This window comes from Thermobia domestica, chromosome 10 (assembly GCF_964235325.1).
Source record: "Thermobia domestica chromosome 10, izTheDome1.hap1.1, whole genome shotgun sequence".
Lineage (NCBI taxonomy): Eukaryota > Metazoa > Arthropoda > Insecta > Zygentoma > Lepismatidae > Thermobia > Thermobia domestica.
In genome coordinates, this window is record NC_137463.1 from 95,880,187 (window position 1) to 95,900,592 (window position 20,406).

Here is a 20,406-nt window from a genome sequence, read left to right on the forward strand (position 1 = left end):
GGTTCACACGAGTTGTCATTTCACAGGTGTTCAACATCGTTTGCAGCTTGAAATGATCTTGAAGTAACCATGATTGTAAAGATTATGTCAAAATGTATTTCGGACGGAATTGTAGTTTTCGGTTTTGTGAAGAAAACCGGTATGAACAATGTATTTCAGTTCTCTTCCCGAAGCACACCCAATTAAAACAATTATTTAGGTACTGAGATCGGAACCAGAAAAACTTTCGGCCCCGTTAAGCGTAGGAGATAAGTAGAAGACGAAATAGAACTAGTGCAGCGTTTCCCAACCGGTGTGCGGCGAGTGGGCCGCTGGTGTGCCGCGAAGAAATTGAAACAAAATTATTAATTTTATAGTAATCAAATTGCAAGACATAGGAAAAAATGTCAAGTTTCATACTGACTTACTTTTCTGTACATTTTTAACGTTGAAAAAAGTATTTGTTATCATTGTTATGACCATTATTGCTTGTTTATTGTTGCAGACAATTTCGTAACTTGAAATTTTAAAATATTATTCAATCCTTTCGACAAAGCAAACGTGCACACAAATTACCTACATTTGTGTTTTAAAAGTAAGAGATTTATTTGTTTGTTCGTTCATTATTTAGCCTAGTGATTTATCTTCTTTGTGTAAGGTTGGATACAGTTTTAGAAAAAGGAATTGTATTTTTAGAAACCTGAGTCCTGTATTTCATTGCAATTGTTGTCAAGTTTTAAATTAGAATGTAAAATTTGCATAATGATTTATCACGGGGGAAAACCAGCGATCGAGCTTTCTTCTCTGTGAGGAGATCAATAATTACAGAGAAAAAATACCACTGTATTTTATATTTACCAATAATAATAATAATAATAATAATAATAATAATAATAATAATATATGAGTGCCGCAAGAAATCAAGTTACACCTGTACTGTGTGCCACAAGTTGAAAAAGGTTGGGAAACGCTGAACTAGTGCAAGAAAAGGCTAGGCGAGAGGAAATCTGTTTTTTTTTTCTGTAGTAAAACTAGATGAAAGTATGTACTGGAAAAAATGAAAACCTGTATTTATCCGAAATTTTGCATTTCAAGGTAAAGAAGGCAAGACGGGCATGGAAAAAAGGAAAAGTGAAAGTGGAAGGAACAGGGAAAACTTCGAGAAAACTCTCACATGGTCTGGGATCGAACCAGGGAGCTTTCGCATCATCGTTGAGAACTGTACCACTGAACCATTTTAGATTACATTAGACGTAGAAGTCTAACGATGAATCTTAAATAATGTTACCGGAAATCGAGCCCTTAACAACACAGCACAGACACATAATAACCAGTTGGGTAATCGAGATCTGTGTTTAGATTAATTACTTAGCTTAATTGGTGTTATAAACTCAAATTGCTTTATAATATATATTTTTTTTAATTCCCTTTAGCCTAGTATGATTTATTTTCGGTCGGAAGGTTATATTATTAATGAACCTTTTGGCATTAGTTAGTAACTGATATTATTAATTTATTTGTTTATTGGCTACTTGTATTATGATTTTGTACTAGCAGATGTGAGCAATGTTTATTTGTTTCTTAAGGACTCATATTGAATATGATGCTGTTTAAAAAGGAGAGAGAGAAACTGTCAGTTAAGTGTTTACTAGAAACACGTGATGTTGGAGTTTGTACAATGAGATTTATAGCTGTTTAGAAAGTAGCTGCAAACATCGTTGTGGACGCGATGTGTGTAAAAGATAGATAAACAGCAAATAAACGGAAATAACTGCTAATTTCTCTCGACCGCTATGAATAAATTGAACTGGAAACAACAAATTAGAAGTCAAAAACAGAATTAGTAATAAAGTGTGATATCTTCCTGTATTTCTTTTGCTTTCTTTTTTGTTTATGTCTCTCTCTCTCTCTCGCTCTCTGACGTCAAGTCGTGGTCCTCACTCAATTAGCAGCGCATAGAAGAAGTGTGATCAACACCGGAACAGAATAAAAGAAAGAGATCGAAGCTTCATCCTTTTAGTATGCTTGTCTCGAATTCAATAGCCAGTGTCTGCCATTATTATAAATAGAAGCGGCTCTTGAAGGACCAAGATTGTAGTTGGTTAGATTGGAATTTTGCATTTTCTTATCCACTTTCAGAACCGACGCTATAGGAGACATGGACCTACAGTTTAAGATGGAATTTGACCCAACACATTGCGTTAAAATGTTAATGCTCTCTTACCGGAAGTCGAGTTCGAGACCGTATGCACAAAAGGCGCGCCCTAACCACTTTTTTCTTTTTAAAAAATCGCTCCAACTTTAAAGATATTTGTCTCCATGTTCATCTAAGTACTTTAATTTACTACTTAATTCAATACAACAGGGTTACGAACACAGAAACTTCGACGACAGTTAAAAATAAGCTTACGCTTTTCAGATGGGCTCGAACCCCCGATGGGTTTCGCCTCGCGATCGTTAGCCTAACGCCTCAGATCGCTCGGCAAACACCAGGGTAAGATAAGAATTATCCTTTTCGATTTCCCCGGTCGAACACGTACACACAAGTTGTTACTTTATAACTAAACGAGTCGACGCGCAGAAGGCAAAACCACGCTACTTCCGGGATATGATAGAATTCGAGTCGTTTAGGTGTGAACGCTTCTGAGCTTGATCCTAGCCTACGTGAGTTTAGGACGACAATATTTTGTGTGAGAGATTTCTCGATGTTTTCCTTTTTCTTTCTCTCTTTGTTTCAGTATCACCATTTACGTACATTTATTATTATTATTATTATTATTATTATTATTATTATTATTATTATTATTATTATTATTATTATTATTATTATTTTGCGTGTTGAAGTTTACCGTCCCTCTTCAGAACCGAAACTATAAGACGTGAACCTCAGTTTCAGGTGGAATCCGAATCCGAACCACGTAATTCGTTTAATGCTTTCCCACCGGAAATCGAACCAGTAGGTCGCTTCAGTTTTTGCTGGGGAAAGAGAGGAGAAATCTCTTCTCCGATAAAGTAAAGTTTAACTTTTTTAATTAGTGTACGATTACTATATATATACACTATTCTAAGAGGTGATTCCTCACATCAAAATAAGAGAAAAATATCATATGGACCAGTGGGGGAAATTGCTTAGTTTGAAAGCTAGGCCTGTCCAAAATCGTAGAAAAGCTAAATTTCAACACGCACTGTCTCAAATTCGAAAAACTTTGGGGTGCTGGTCGATATCAGCGTAAAGGAAGTCATACGTACGCAATCCAAAAATTCGTATTTTATGGTGCAGTAGGTGTGCAAGGAATTGCCTACAGTATATATTCCCAGACATGCTCTCAGTAGAATTTTCAGATGTGCTCTGGCTTCAAGAGGGGTTCAAAGTAGACGCAGAAGGTAAGCCTTGACTACAGTGGTTCGGCAGTAAACTAGAAGTGTTAGGAATCATCAACTCCACGAAATAACGCGTGCTGCGATGTATTTCGTCACGGTACGTTTCACGTTTTTACTCCTACAAGCGTGAAACAAACTATTGCATTTTTGCTATGAACTACTTTATTTCGGCATTGTAGAATACTATTTCCCCATCCCTTCACCATTAACAAACTGTGTGAATTAGTTCGTTATCCATTATATGACTAGTAATGCTTAAGACTCATAAATTCAATCTCCTAAATGTCTGTATGCGCTATTCATTCAATTTGCATTTTCTTAGAATTAACTTAGAACAGGAATTCTGAGCCTTTTGAACACAAGAACAGCCTTTTCGCTAGCCCCATACGACCACTTCTTCTGTGCAAATAATAACAATAATGGAATGTACTGAAAACGAACTTATGGGCGACCCATCGACAATCTGTTCACGATCCCTGGAGGGACGCGGCCCACCAATTGAGAATAGAAGATTAAAAAAATGCAGTTGCCATTTCCGAACGATAAAGCTACAAATTCGACATTTTGAGCATCATTACTTTTTTATACATTGGTTTATCAAACTTGACCGATACATCTATCGGAATAATACAGGGTGTCCGAGAAGTCCTTCCCTGATTACAGAAATTGATAACTCAGGCTAGAAATAAGATAGAAATATGAAACTGGTGTTGAATTGTTTACAAACTATAAAAGTTTTTGTCTGTATTAGATTTGTTCTGTTTTACCAAGTCTCAATTTTGTTTGTTTTAGGTTTGTAGTACGGTCGTTGCATCGATCCCTCCAGTGATATTGGCTAATGTGTGGATGGAAATTGAATATCGCCTAGATGTGCTACGTGCTACCAAGGGTGCTCATGTGGAAGTGTACTGATGTGACCAAAACTTTTATAGTTTGTAAACAATTCAACACCAGTTTCATATTTCTATCTTACTTCTAGCCTGAGTTATCAATTTCTGTAATCAGGGAAGGACTTCTCGGACACCCTGTATTTCTTCCTCCGAAGCGAAAGGCACGGTAGCTCAGTAATAGAATACTCATTTCTAGTGTGAGCGATTTCTTGTTCAATCTCAGACTATGAGAGTTTGTAGTGAACATCACTATGCCCATAAGATTTTTCGGGCATTTCCTGTTTTCTTCTATTCCACGAATTCTTTTGTAATAATTAGTTTTCATTTTTCATCCGTCTTCATTAGCCTGAAAGACATAACATAAGACGTTAAAGACTTCGTTTCACTTCAGTTCTTTCTTCGAGAATTTAGTATGTACTGATATAAAGTGGATGCGTCAAATATATGTATCTCTTCTTCTTTTGAATTTTAGCAGTGCTGTTCTAACTTGAACAATGTAGAGTGATTTTTATTCGTTGAAATATCGCACATTATTGTTGATTATTCTGTTTCAACTTTCGATAAAATACTTCAGGAATTCTCCATTTTCTTTAGGGGTCATCCTTGAGCCACCCCCTGCACCACGTCCAGTTGTACGTTAATGGAATCTACAACTAAAAACAATGGACATTCCCTTTTACCTGTCTTTAATCCGATATTTTGTTCTTGAGTTATGTCTGTTTTTGCATTTTTCCGATAAATTTTTGACTGGTCATAGCGCCGAAAGGAAGAACTTCTACACCCAGATTGTTCTATACTTTTTGTCTTATCTTGGTGTCAGGAATCACCTCCCAAACGTTATCGGTGTTGTTTGGAAACACCTATAATTGGGTGCACCTTTACTGAGAATTCTGAAACCTAGATATTTAAATAGAGCGTATACTAGTTTCTGGGTAATTCCTACATACGATTACGACTGGTGCCATAGTTCCCGAACTATGGAGCTTTAGGGTTTATTTCCCGTCGTTTTCGGCAACTTATACTTTTGGAGGGACGAATTTTCCGCCCTATGTTTAATATACATTTTTTTCTTCTTCCGAGGTCTCCTACAAGATGGCTATCTCTGTAATCGCCATGATTCCACCACCTCGTATATATAAAAATATCATTTAAAATGTAACTCCGAGGAGAATCGTAGGGAGTCCAAATTTGCAGAATATGTACAGTATGAAAGGATAAACAGTTAATTAGCACGACAGCGCCGTGAAGCAGCAGAGGTGATTGTCTTTTAGTCACACCAAGCTTAGGCCGGTCACAGAGCCAAAATTCAGAGCTAGACGAAGGTTGGTTAACCCCATAAATATCCGATAATAACCTGTCTTTCTGATGCGATATTCTTGGCTGCCCAAGGGCTACGACGTCTACCTAGAGATTTCCCTTCTGACGTAGGACCAAGTTTTTACCAGGCCGTCACATCGTTTCACTGCTAGACGTGTTCTGTTCGGAGATTTCTGTTTCATTGCAGAATCAGGCTGTTGGAAATTGTATACCCATAACAATATGGTTTCCTTGGTTTCCTCGGAACTTTCCCGTTCGGACTAACACAAACGCTCAATGCTCCCTACTCTACGTCATGTTCGCAACTAAAATGGCGTTAACTTTTTCTAGTTTAGGATAAACGACTCGAGCGCCGCCTGTACATACAGTGCGCACGGTGACCAATTTGAAAAAGGGCCCGCAAGAAGCATTGTGCTGGACCCTGTATGGTGATTTTTATGCTCTAAGTGGCTTAGCACTAGTTGAATCCTACCTAGGCTGTGTAAATTTGTGCTAAACAGCATTGTTCTTAATTTTCTCCTTCTTTGTACTGTTATACGCAAACTTTGAATCTTAAACTAGTTTTCTCTTTTTAAAAAGTTAATTCCTATTAATCATGTAAAAAATACAGTATTTGAAAAAGACGTATAGAGAATTGAAATTGTTGGGAAAATAAATTAATGAAACATGAAACACTTACGTTGTTGATTTATATTCAAAATATTATCAGTAAGCAGCAATAAGAGTTAATGTAAAGCAAGCAGAAGCCTGAGCGACTTTAATTAATCATAAAAAATAAGAATTTTCAATATTATAACAATAATAAAATTTTTATTGTTATTTATTTAAATAAATCGCTCTTTCTGCGTATTTTTATTGATTTTTCCATATACAATAAAACACAACGTTGCTGTCAGTAACATTGTTCGACAGGTAAATGGGATTAGAAACGCGTGCTAATATGTTTTTTAGAAATCATATTATGCGTGAACATAAATAATACTTTATTTATTTAATATGGTTGTTTGAGAATGTTATTCTGTACATTTGATTTGTATTATTAGAAGTCAAATTAACGTTAGTTTGTGTTGATATCTTAAATTATTATGTTCTTTCTGGGATATTATCAGATTTTTAATATCGAGTAAAATAAACGAGGATTTGAAAAATGTATTGTTAATAATAGTTTATGATGCATGACACGTAATTAAATTGCTTTGAAATAAATAATGTTATAATTTTGATATTTTTATATAGCATTGTTCATTAAAGATATTGTTAACATTATTAATATGAAGAATACAGGAGGAAAAGGAGGTAAGTCAAAAAATTGTCAAAAATGAGCTAACACCAGAATAATGTAGCCTGAAAGATGTAGTTTGCATGGACTAAATCCCATAGTAAGAAGAAAGTTAGTCACTAAGAAATTTAATGCTAAAGATTTCACCTACAGGAAAACAGGTCAATTGTGTAAAATCATAAACAACTGACTTACCTCCATTTTCCCCGTGTAATCTTCATAATTTGTATAACTTACATGAGAATATATAACTTCCTAATGTGTGCTTCGGAACGTTGTATTTCTATTTGTTAAGAATTTAAAATCCATAAAATACACAAGAATATGGAACAATTGTACTGAACGCATTCTGCTGACTCGCTTTTTTTCTTATTCTGTAATTAGAATATTGCAGTCAAGCCATCTTGATTAAAATTGTTCTTTGTTCCTGTTCGTTATGATTGGTATGTGTGATTGATGAGCAATAGTTCGAGGACCAGTGTTAAATTATAAACAGAACTGTATTTCCTAGGAGGTTCATCCACGGATACGCGAGTTGAATAATAATCTCATTTGCATTCAATAGTAATTTAATTTATCACATATATAATAAGTTGAATAACAGATATAAGTCAATTAAAGAAATATATGAATATTAATTGTAAATTAATAAAGTTAGCTAAATATATAACTTGAATCTATTATTTCACTTGCTCGTTGTTTGTTTCTTTCCTTACAATTGAAACACGAAATTGACGTGATAAAAACGCATTGTCTTGCACTACTGCTCTTGATTGCCAAATAAGCATTTACGCTGATTGTTCTTGATACACAATTGTTGTATTGCAATGTGCATGATGAGAAATTTGATTGTTTATGTCAATATTGAATGTTAATTTTATGCACTACACAAAACCACCCGCGCACTGTCCATCTCTGCTCCCTTCTGTTCCTCGCGCGACGAACCCTCTTCGCTCGGCGAGGACACTTCTTCCCCCTTCTCACTTTCTTAACGGTTGTCTTTGGGGTGAAAGTTGGAAACTGGGACTGTTTACAAAAAAAAAAAAAAAAAATCCAATGCCATCTTTGGGCCAAGAAAACACACTATTTTGGAAGGGAAATAAGAAAATACTATAAAAAACGGTTCCCGTGGCTACAACAGACATCAGCATTACTTGTCCCACAACCAGACGTTGAATACCTGTTTAATCTTTGTTTCTTTTCTTTTCTTTTTTTTTTTTAGCCAATTAATTTATATGGAATCATTTTCCTGTTTTCTTTTAATGGAACTAGAATTTTAATTATGTAATTTTATTGATTTCATCTTCAAATTTTCTTTAAATATCCCATATACTTCCTGAAAAATTTTATGTACAATTTTAACATTGCTAAATTTATTCTCATGCAAGTAATAACTTATTTATTTTGTAGTAGCTTATGTAAGTTATTAGAGAATAAATACAAATATTATTTAAAAAGTAGTTAATAAGGAACCAAGACAGCATGATAAGTCATTAATTACTGTTGAGATCATTTTTCTAGTCGCTGCTTAACCTAGATTTTTAGGTAATTTATATTCTGGCCACACTGTAATTTCTATAGATGGCAATACTAATTATTCTTCCGATTCGTATTTTCGGGTGTAGAATAACATTCAATTATTGTGGTAAGTTACATTTCATTATCTCTTTTCACTTACGAAAAACGGGCAAAAGAAAAATTGTTAGCTTTTGTAAAATATTTAATAGTATGTCCCTCAATATTATTCTCCCAGTTTAGACGGATTTTTTTTTTCGAACTTGCAACAATAATTTTAATCTGACGTACTTTATAAACCACGCTACATGAATGCTTCTTGATAAGCTTATTACAAGGTTGAGTCATAAATCTTACAATATTATGGTACACAACATATCTGAACTTATTACAGTACAGTCAAAGCAGATTAACCTCTTGTATTGAAATGTCGGCAGCCGTCTTCCTGCCAGTTCCTCGATTCCACGTCAAGATACCACATCTTGTCCGTGTAGACAAAGACGTTAATCACTGTTGTTTACACTTCCTGCTGGTTGATGAAGCATAGTGACTTCAGGAAGTACGCCAGTACCGAAACGGGTAGAAATTCAAGGAGCAAGGTCAAGACTATATGGTGGGATGGTCATCAGTTCGATGCCATCAAGTTCCTGAATTCTTGTTGCGTTTTTCGAACCAGTTTTGGGTTTGCGTTATTCTGTTGCAGCAGGGCTCGCTTTTGTTTCACCAACAGGATAGTTTAGCCGTAGTGTCCCATACATCTGACTGTTAGGAATTACTCGAAGTGAATTACCCCCTCATAATTTCACCACACAGAGAGCATTACTTGATGCAAGAAACAGACAGGTTCTGGAAGTTGGCCCTTGCTCATTCACTGTGTTTACATATTCGGATTTGAGAATATGTCCCATTTCTCGTCGCATGTGACATTCCATTTCAGCAAACGGACATCACGTGAATTTTGCAGCAGTTGTCGGCACATATCCACTCTCCTAAGCCTAAGCTGTCGTCAGCTCGTGTGTCAGAACGCGGCAGCTCGTATGGAGTTCTCTCGTAAAGGTGACGCACTACAGAGGACTAGGACATGCCGATTTGATTTGACAACCATCGTGTGCTGCCAGATGAATTTTCCTGAATGGCGTATCATATCATCATAACCTCAAAATCTCTTACCCTGGAGCAGCCGGACCTTGGCTATTCTTCGACATGAAATTTCTAGAACCAACGAGTTACTGCGTTGATTCACTGCATCTTCCTCTTTCGCATGATGAATGCTTGCGTTGCTGTTGCAGCGTTATGCCTAAGTTTGAACTCGTACAGCAACAGTTTACGTATCAGATGTTGTTGAGCACTCGTCATCACTACCACTAAAAATAACTGAAAATACGGACGGAATGGTGGCCTTCGTGTTAAATAGTTGGCTTACCGTATTACATCTTGGGACATTTTGACTTTGTACTTACAGTCGATCATGGCGTATACATCGACTGTTGTTTGGATTGTGGAATTATTAATACTTATGAACTTACCTTTGTATAACTAGTCTTTTATAATGGTTCATGAAAGACCTCATATTAAAATTGTTGCAATTTCGAAAAAAAAAAGTTTAAACTGGCAGAATATCAACGACCATATTTGTTTGCGTATATATATATATATATATATATATATATATATATGTAATAGCTAGAATATTTTTCATATGATATACTGACTTACTTTTTATGACTATCATAGGTGGGAAAAGCCATTTTTAAAAATCTCCTTTGATTTATGAATATTAAAATTATACATCACAAAAATGTAATCCTCACAAAACAAAGAGACATTTAAATATATTTGAAAAAGAAACAGTAAAATTCCAGTTCATTAGCTGAAATGTCAGTTCTTCACACGGGGAGAATATGTTTTTGGGAAGTTACACCCTCTTCTACCGTTAGGATACTCATTTGAATGAAATCGTTACGATAAAAATCTGCAATGTCTTGGTTCACAGCTTCAACTCTCACCCTTCTCATCCCATATCGAAATGGGCTGAACTTGAACTTAAATGGCATCTGGAGTGAAACTATTCATCTCAGCGATTCCGAAAACTATGGATCGGATACTAACATTGGTCGTTTTCGATTGTTTTTACATATCAAGCACTTTCTACACCTAACCCATTCTCTATTCGATGTGGGGTGAAGTTGGACTTAAACGGCATCAGGAAAGTCACTATTCATCTCAGTGATCCCCCTCAAAAAAACTATGGATTCGACACCAATATTGGTCGTTTTTAATTAATTTTACATGTCACCCCTTCCCACTGTCATAGGGATGCCAGAGGTGTATTGCCCCTACAAGATTTGTTTCCATATTTCAAGTCATACGTGTATATGTAACAAGTTCGGGAAATTGTTGCAGAGGTTCCAGAGTTATGCTGGAACATAATACTATGATACAAATCCCCCTTAAAACGAACATTTTCGAAAACGCTGGCACACAGTTTGATTTTAATGAGTTTGTATACCGATTTTTATGTTCGTAGTTTGAGGGCTTCGAGATATGCTCATTTTTTATTTTCTGAAGAATTATGAGCCCGCTCCCCCCTTATACATTTTAATGAACTAACATGATAAAAACCCAGTTCGAGGTAGGTGATAACTATATCCAAAAATTCATTTCAATCGATTCAGCCGTTTTCGCATGGTTCCATGACAAAACATTCTTAAATAAGTAACATTTTGTGAAAATATTACAGACTATAAATTTGGACTCTTCTGGCAAGCACTGTTTACGTAATAGCGGACGGGAGCTATGTGAATAGAATTTCTCTTAGTCACAGGCCTAAGCAATAAATCAGTCTATCTTTTAGAAACCTACAGTGCAGGTGGAGGTAGCTGTTAAGAAAGAAAAACGAAAGTATTCTTTATGTGAGATACTAATGAAAAGTGTGATATTGCCAAGGTGTTGGAGGCACTTCCATCCATAACATCCTTGTACTTTCATCCACCCTTATTTTGTATTCATCTTGGCATTTTTTCAGTCCAAAGTTTTCTATTTTAAGCTTAGAGGCTCACAGACATAGTTCATGTGTTGTATGATTTTAAATACACTGCGGTCATGTTCCAACTGATTTTTATTTCGATCATAAATTGATATTAAATATTCAGTGTAAGTATGAATTCCACTTATGCAAAATATTGTTTTAAAATTTCGCGTGCTTTTTGTTTCTTATAGGAACTAAAGAAAATTGCAGTTACTTTGCATATTCGTATATAAGAAACCAGGAAATTGGTTTTAAGTGCTAAGGATTTATTCAAATTATTCATTGGTGTTAAGTATTTCGAAGGTAGAGGAAAAAAAAAAAAAAAAACACAAGCGCAAACGAACACTATGTGTTATACTTGAAGAGCAATGCAGGCTTCAGTTGCATTACCGTACTTCCGGTTCTTGTCAAGGAACATGAAATATTTTTCATGTTTCTTTTAGCACTTTCCGCCCCAGATTTTTTTTTAAGTGTTCGTTTTCTTTTTTAATGTTGATTCATCACGATTGCCCGCGTGTTATGATTTATTACTTTTGCAAGGCTAAACGTATACGTATACTTGCCTTGAAACATTGAAGATGTAGATGTTCGTAAGTTAAAAAGAAAAGAAAAAAAATATATAGTTTCCAGATTTGTTGATTTCAGTTTTACAAGCTATATTCGGAATAATTAATTGGTGTTGCCAATTTTAATATTTGGTTTATTTTATCTGTTCGTTTCATACACCTAATTTCAAACCATTTTCACTAGCAATTTAATCACTCATTTCTTGTCAGGAGTGTATTTCTTCTTCTTTTTTTTTTAAAAAAAAAACATTCTGCTATATCCAAAGTGTTCCTATCCATGTGTGCAGCAGCTCTCCTTATTGAATAAGACACGACGAATTGCCCCGAAAGGTGGGACGTAATCGGTAAGATCCATGTCCATCGCCAGAAGATCCATGTCTTATTCCTGGTAAGGGTAGGATTTTTTTTTTTTTTTTCATTTTATCAGGAGTTCCCGCTGCCTTTGTCAAATGGTACTTTGGGAAAACATAAGGGAATAATAATGAAGGCTCGTGAAAACATTGAGCTGTCCCTATAGTTAGTATACAGAACCTGTAAGTCTGAGCTTGTCCACGTGTCCAGGTATTCTCAAGGGAGTCTTAAATTGTTGAAACAAAACTCCAATGTTCGTCTTACATGTTGTGTTACTTATTGAGTCAAACACGTAACTGTTGTTTGTCATTGTCCGAAAGCATTGTAAAACAGACTTTTGATACTGTCGTTCAGTTTTGTACGTGATTACAGGCATATGCACTATTGTTATTTATACAGGGTGATTCAGGAGGGATGTCATAATTTGTGAGGTGATTCTACATGTGAAAGTAAACCGAAAAATTCCTATGAGCATGTGTCCGATTTTCGACCGTTACGGAACTGGAACGGGTAGAAGACTACACACATCCATAAATGATTATAAAGACAAGTATAATTATTACTTACCAAATGCTGTAAAGGTGCTGTGGTGGACAGAATAATGGTGAGACAGATGACTGAACCATCCTACAAGAGATGTGGGTTTTTTCCAACAGATGGCAGCACTGTGACGTCGCACCGAGGCAACAGCTGCAAGTGTACCCAGTGTGCAATCGTGGGTTTGATCAATGAGCAGTCGTGAGGCCGTGTGCGTGTCGTGCTTGAGTATTATCTAATTGAGCAAGTCCATTGTGTCCGTAAGTGCCAACATGCCGCATACGTTCACCCATGAAGAATACGCAGACATGTTTGTGTGCGGGTACTGTAATGGGAGGCCTGTGCGGCTGTGACAGAATACCATAGACGTTTCCCGGTTAGCTGTACCAGACAAGTATTCCAGTATCTGAATAACACATTTCCTCAACGCTGGATTGACCGTGGCGGACCTATTAACTGGCCTCCCAGATTACCCTCCTACTCCATTAGACCTCTGTTTATGGGGCTGATTAGAGGGTGATGTGTACGATACGAAGGTGGATACACATGAACAATTTGTCGCTCGCATCATCAACGCTGTTGTCCACATTAAAGCCCGCCGAGATTATGTTCGATGGGCAACACAACGCACCCTCCAACACGTTGACATGTGCATTGAGATGAGTGGGGGACTTTTTGAACACATCTTGTAGGATGGATCAGTCATCTGTCCCACATTATTCTGTCCACCACAACACCTACACAGCATTTCGGTAAGTAATATTCACACTTGTCTTTATATTCATTCATGAATGTGTGGTTTTCAACCTGCTCCAGTTCCGTAACGATCGAAAATCGGAAACATGTTCATAGGACTTTTTCGGTTTATTTTCTCAAGTAGAATCACCTCACAAATTATGTGATATTCCTCTTGAATCACCCTGTATAGTATCCGAAGAATCTTAATTTTCAAAATTTTTACTAAGTTATGAAAAGAGGAAAATTGCAGTTATTTCGTTTTAAAAATACACTCTTAAAACATAAAACTCTTTTTTAAATATTATTATTCCTTTTTCTTCTTTGTTGAATATGGGGCGGCGCAACAGCCCTTCATAAGCTCCCCACGTACGATCTCCGTGGCTAATCATTTACAAAAATATTCCTCAGTATTAAACTAGATATTTATATTTAGTAGAGCTAGACCATCAACCAACAGATATAAGATATGAAAATAGAATAAGGCCGTAAATCAAGCTAAGAAAAATATAGGATTATTTTCCCTCTGTTTCTGTCTATCTGGAAGCCTATTCAGATATAAACTAAAATTAGTTAAGCAAAACGTCGTGTACCATTACTAGATACAAAAACAAAAATGTCTGTGATTGACTTTGCAGTATACACAACTCCGAACACACTATTAGATTTACACAAACTTTTGGAAACTACCAACTTGGAATCCGACGAACTATTCACAGTGGAAAATATTTTGGTTTATAATGTGTTAAATTTAATAGTTTTTGAAAAAGAAAAGTAGAGGAAATAACTTTCTTGGCTTTTTTTAATGTAAAAATGTTTGTTCTGTATTTGTTCTCGCAATATTGCAAGTAAGAAGTAACAAATAAATATTTATAGATAAATAAACAAAAGATAAAGGCAAAAGTACTAACTTAATTTTTTCGTTTTTTTTTTTTTTTTTTTTTTAATCTCGAATCATATACAACTTAATATAATGTTAGCAAATTATCCTTTTTGTATTTTTCCGAGAGAAGTAGATTGTTATATGGTCGGATTCTTTATTAACTAATTATTTACTAAGTATGAACAGAATCTTGGATCTGCTTTCTAGAAATTCGACCGCGGAAAATCTCCCTCCTTATAGATTGCAGTGATTCTTCCAATAGAAAGGAATAGTTCATACTGTGTGGTTTTCAATAACATATTTGCTAATAAAATGGTAACAAAATCGTTAGAACCACATTTTCAAGAAAAGAATATTATATATACAGTGGCGGATCCAAGGGGAGGGCTATAGGGGCTATAGCCCCCCCTTGACGCTCAGGTTTACACTGGATAAAATGGGCTTCAATCCTGCTTTACACTGGTTAAAACGGCAAACTATGGTTTAGCCCCTCCCTTGATTATATCCTGGATCCGCCACTGTATATATATATATATATATATATATATATCCTCTCAGTAAATTACACTTATTTTATGGTATATGGAGAATTTCCCTTGTGTTCCTATAAAATTCTCAAGTTTCAAAATTAGTTTTAATATGTAGTAAAAGGTGTAGTTTTAATTAGTTAGTTGCCTCGGAGTTTAACGTCCCTTTCAGCATCTAATCTATATTAGACATGAATCTACAGCTTGTGTGAAATCCGAACCACATGATCTTTCTTGGGATCGAACTTGTGCCTCCTGCTTTAAAGACCTATACACTAACAATTCTCATTAGATATCGAAAAAAAATTTATACCTCAGTTTTTTGAGGTGCCACAATTAGCTTGAAATTCTGAAAATTTATAACTTTAAACCATGTTACATTTAGTAATAACAGTTCTCGAAATAGTCCAAATATAACCTTGAAAAAATCGGAATGATGCTTCAGGTTTTTCAGGTACCTCTATCCCTTTGCATTGTGGAGAAAAATCGATAAACGGTATATTTCTGAAGATTTCAGAAAAAATGTTTAAATGTATTAACGGATATTTTATTGTTAGGTATCATACGCAGTGGAGTAAAATGTAAATAAAATGAAACGTATACAAGTTTCTATCCACTTGAAAAGCGTAACATTTTAACAGTTGCAGAAAATTGACTGAGATACAACAATGTAGATTTTGAACTCACCACGAGGAGGTGGCTGCAGTTTGAGTTACGACTTCACTACCACTCCTACACTCATATGTAACTTTGTGTTGGCAGATTACTGATTTCTAAAGTATTATTTAGTGTTTACGTTTAGTTACTAACTTTTCAATTTCAGTCTTATTACTTTGTGAACTGAGGTATCTGCTTCCGTGATTTTAAAGTTGCCAAGATAAAGCCATGATGAGCGTGTGAACACAACACAGAAAATACCACTTCTGTCATCAACATTACCATTTACTCTACTGCTTGAATATGACAAGGAAAACTGTATATCTTTGTTTGCAACTGCAGCATTGGTTATATTATGGCGCAGTGTATCATTTCTTAGCTGTTGCGTCAGTAGTATCTGTTAAGACAGTCAAACAATTTTCTCATATAAATGTATGTTTTCGTGTCCAATTAGACCTCAGGAACTTGGAATACTTTGAATTAGCTTACATTAACAGGTGAAGACGATGTTCTTACTTTTAAAATTCTTCTTCCAAGTATTATTATGGCCGCATTTGCGTTCGATATAATTGCCAAAAGTAAATTATCGAGATAATTAAACCATGGATTTCTCATTATCATTGGATTAATTGTACAGTACCAAATCAATTAGTAATCTGTCAGTTTAAAATAGATATGAATATAGGAGTGGAAAGGAGTGTAACTGGAATTGGAGTCGCCTCCTCGTGGTGAGTTCTAGGTTATTTCCAATGTAATAAATTTCCTAGGAAATAAGCGAAGAGATGCAGAAACTACAATGCTATATCTGTCATCTTCTGCAAATGTTAAGTTTTTTACGCTTTTCAAATGTATAAAAAAAACTTTCATATGTTTTTACTTGCGTACTTGCGTACATTTTATTTACATTTTATTCAATTGTGTATGATACCTAACAAGAAAATATTCAACACATTTAAACATTTTCTCAGAATCTTTACTAATAAATAAACTTATCGGTTTTTTCCTCACTTCAATTGGATGGCGGTAGCAAAACTTAAGGTATTATTCTGAATTTTTTTCTGCATTATATTTGGACTATTTCGAGAACAATTGTGTTACTTAGGGTAACACGGTATATATTAGAATGCATTATTTTTTCTTCAAGAAATACGATTGTAGTATTTTTTTCGAGTTTCAAGACAGTATCGGCTCATCAACAAACTAATGTATCGGTTTGATTTTTTTCTATATATTAACTCTATTCGGCCAGAAATTGTCACTAAGGGTAACATGATCCCGAAAAACAAAGTTTCTTCGGTAACCCTAATGCTCATACATATAAATGAAGAGAAGGACGGACATTCAAACCTCATTTTTTCCGATATGTAGAAAATATAAACGTGTCAGACCATTGGAATGTCCATTTGTTTCTCTCCATCGTGCATTCGAATAACGCCTAGATGTTATGCATCCGTGATGTACAGCATTGATTGGTGGGTTGCATATATGTTTGATCGAGGAAACAAGAAATTGGAATACAAATTTTCAATTTATTGACTAGTTTTTGTATTTGATTCGGTGTTAATTCACGGTCGTGTCTCGCAGAATGGCTGTTGGTTTGTTATTATCTTATGACCTGTTTCTACATTTATGTTTTCGAAGTTCTAAATCTTATTTCAAGTAATTTTCTCATTTCTCAGAGAATTCTAAAACATGAGATCACGCGTACAAATTGTGGCTGCTCAGCATTAATAATATCTTATTTTGAGGGAAAAAAAAGATTTCGAAGAGTTTTGTTAAAATATGTTATTTCGGATTTAATTTTTTTACACTTGATTAGATCTGTAAAATTGAAAAAAAAATTAGTAAGTATTACTTTGAATTGCATTTCAAAATCAAAAACATGAAGAAAAAAATAAATACAAACTATTTTCTGAGCAAAACAATATATTCACATTTAAAAACTATATACGTGAGACAGTTTCGCCAACTAACATTTTGGCTTCATCAGACACTATCAGACACCATCATTAGACACAGACACTCAGACACTATCTCATCAGAGATAGTGTCTGATGAAGCCAAAGTGTTAGTTGGCGAAACTGTCTCACGTATATAGTTTTTAAATGTGAATATATTGTTTTGCTCAGAAAATAGTTTGTTTGTGTTGAATTATATAGAAAGCAAAGCTTCTACTTACGGAAAAAATAAATAGTTTGGTAGAATAGTTCTGAATATTATTTATTATCTTTTGCTATTCGTTTTGTAAAAGTAGTTTCATTTATAATTGCATTTTCATTTTAGCCTGCGAGCAGTCCCGAGTCCGATCCCCGGTGGGGACACTCGGTCGAAAATGTGTAATGCCTTTTTCAGGCCAGCCATCCTGAATGAGGTTTTCCTCATTCATACCAGGCAAATACCGGGATGGTACCTAACATAATAGTCCCAGACCGTTTCCTTCCTTCCTTTTTTTCCTTTCTAGTTTACCAGGCAGTGTGATCGCCGAGGAACGCCACTCCTCATTGTAACGGGCTAATATGGCCATAGGTGCCGAAAGCGCAGAAATCTAATCCCTAATCCCCCTTCATTTTAGTCCGGATGCGAAAATGGAGATCAGAATTAATGGTGTTGAGTGTCTATACCGCCTTTTTATCCCATTGATTTACATGGAGCATATTTTTTGTTTTCTTTGCAGTGAACTGGAATTTTAATGATCTGATTTTACTGATTCTTTAAATCTGGTTGAATGACTCTTACTTTTTGAAAACCAATTTACGCTATACAGTGTATAGGTTTAATATTGCTCAAATTATGTGTGATTATTAGATATGATATTTATATATAACAAAATTTAATTTCCACAAAGTGAGGGTTTTTTTAAAAAATAGATTTGAAGGAGAATCTATTAAAATGTAACCATTAGAATTGCAGTTATTTCAAAGGAAACAGGAAAATAATTCTTCATATAAATCAAAACAAAAATGGAACAGATTTCAACACTGTTAATTTACTTTTTTTTTTTTTTTTTTTTTTTTTTTACTTTGTCCCATCCCGGTAAATGATATAACGCATAGGCAAGTATCGTTTCTCATACTTTCTCGTGTCCACCGTAGTCGAATTCTGCCGCTTTGCTTCCAAATTAAAAAGTAACAATAGAAATAAATATACCTTTCGAGACAGACTGTACTTGCACCCCAGATCTTGTCCCTTGGGCAGCACCATTCACAAGGACATCAGCATACTTTCCACTTTCAGTTTACTTGATTGTAGTTCGACCATAACGTGTAGAAAAGGAAATTATAGAACTTCCGGTGTATCTGCAAATTGTTCTTAGAATGACAGAGTAGTTTTTTTTTTTTTTTTTTTTTTTTAAAAAAAAGTTAGAAGAGCAGACGGTTCGTAGCCGGTTCCGATTATGTTGAAGAAAATCAAGACATTCGCTGAGTATGAAGCGCGAGAAAAAAACATGTACTTCTACACTTATTGCAAAAACTCTGCGAAAATTATGCTGCTCAATCCAAACAAGCAACAGGGTATGTTAAGGCATGATGTTTTCATTCATGGTAATTCTCGTTCTCGTACTGCTACGCAACGACTCCTTAAAAATTCTGACTAGAAAACATGTCCTCTTCCCCGAATAATCTCAACTGCGCCTTATTTGATTACCATCCATTTTTAAAAAAAAAAAAAATTCATCTTAAAGCTTTCTTTTCTGGCTAGAGCTTCGGTGTTGACGATGCTGTTAAGCAAGCTATTACCACTTGATTATCATCGCAGGCAGCGTCGTTCTTCGATGTGGGGATACAAAATATAGTGTCTCTTTGTGATAAGTGTTTTAACAGGGACAATTGAAGACTTGCTGTAGAAAACAATGTAAGTGCCATAAACAATAGTTACTGTAACAGTAGAGACAAAAGATAGTATATTGTGCCCAAGCCTCACAAAATAGAAAATACTATTGTTTAGAAGTACAACCTACCATATAACGAAGTATGAAAAATCTAACTAAGGCATAAACGTATTTAAAAAATAAAATAAGTAAATCAATTTCATGGTGGTACTTAACATTGTTTTCTACAGTGAGTCTTCAATTATCCTTAATCATAGTCCAAGGCCTGTACGTGAGTAATCTATAAAACGTTCTGTTCTATTACACTTTGTGTGTGTATTTTTTATTCAGATTGAAACTTTCTTTCTGGATGATCCATATATATTCAATATAACTGATCCTACTTATTAGACTACAATCTTAAGATGATGTAAGGTAACGGATTGATTTCTTTTTCTTTCTGTGACCAGATGGAGCGGCTGGCAGGAGGAGCGTGAAGTATGCAAGAGGATAGTGGGCAGGTGACAATGGTGACACCGGGCTACGAACAGACGCAACAACAACAAGACGCAGGGCTAGCCATGACCACAACCCAGCAACTGCCAGCCCATGACAATCAGTACGGCCAGGATCAGGCGCAATTCGAAGCGGATAAAAGAGCCGTCTACAAGTAAGTAATGGTTTCCATGTGTTTGCTGAGATCACATCAACTTAAATTACTCCAGAGTAGCTACTTGTAGGAACGTATAGATGTACAAAGTAAGATTCCTTAATGACTTAAATTTAATTTAAACTATTCTCTAAGCTATTTTGTACTAATTATTTTGTATTAACTTATGTAAGTTATTACAAAATAAATGCAAATATTATTTAAAAAGTAGTTAACAAGGAACAAAGACAATGTAATAAGTCATCAGTTACCGTTGAGTTCATTTTTCTAGTCGCTGCCTTAA

At 35.1% G+C, this 20,406-nt stretch overlaps 1 protein-coding gene across 4 annotated transcripts in view; it reads left to right on the top strand.

Annotated features, from left to right (window-relative positions):
- The window catches only part of LOC145662578 (homeobox protein PKNOX2-like), a 482,520-nt gene that overhangs the window by 405,868 nt on the left and 56,246 nt on the right, over window positions 1-20,406 (top strand). For all 4 annotated transcript variants that reach the window (XM_081728277.1, XM_081728280.1, XM_081728278.1 and 1 more), the window contains exon 2: window positions 19,924-20,123. In XM_081728277.1, coding sequence (XP_081584403.1) covers window positions 19,954-20,123 — 170 coding nt within the window. In that variant the 5' untranslated portion in view covers window positions 19,924-19,953. The remainder of the gene's footprint in view (window positions 1-19,923; window positions 20,124-20,406) is intronic.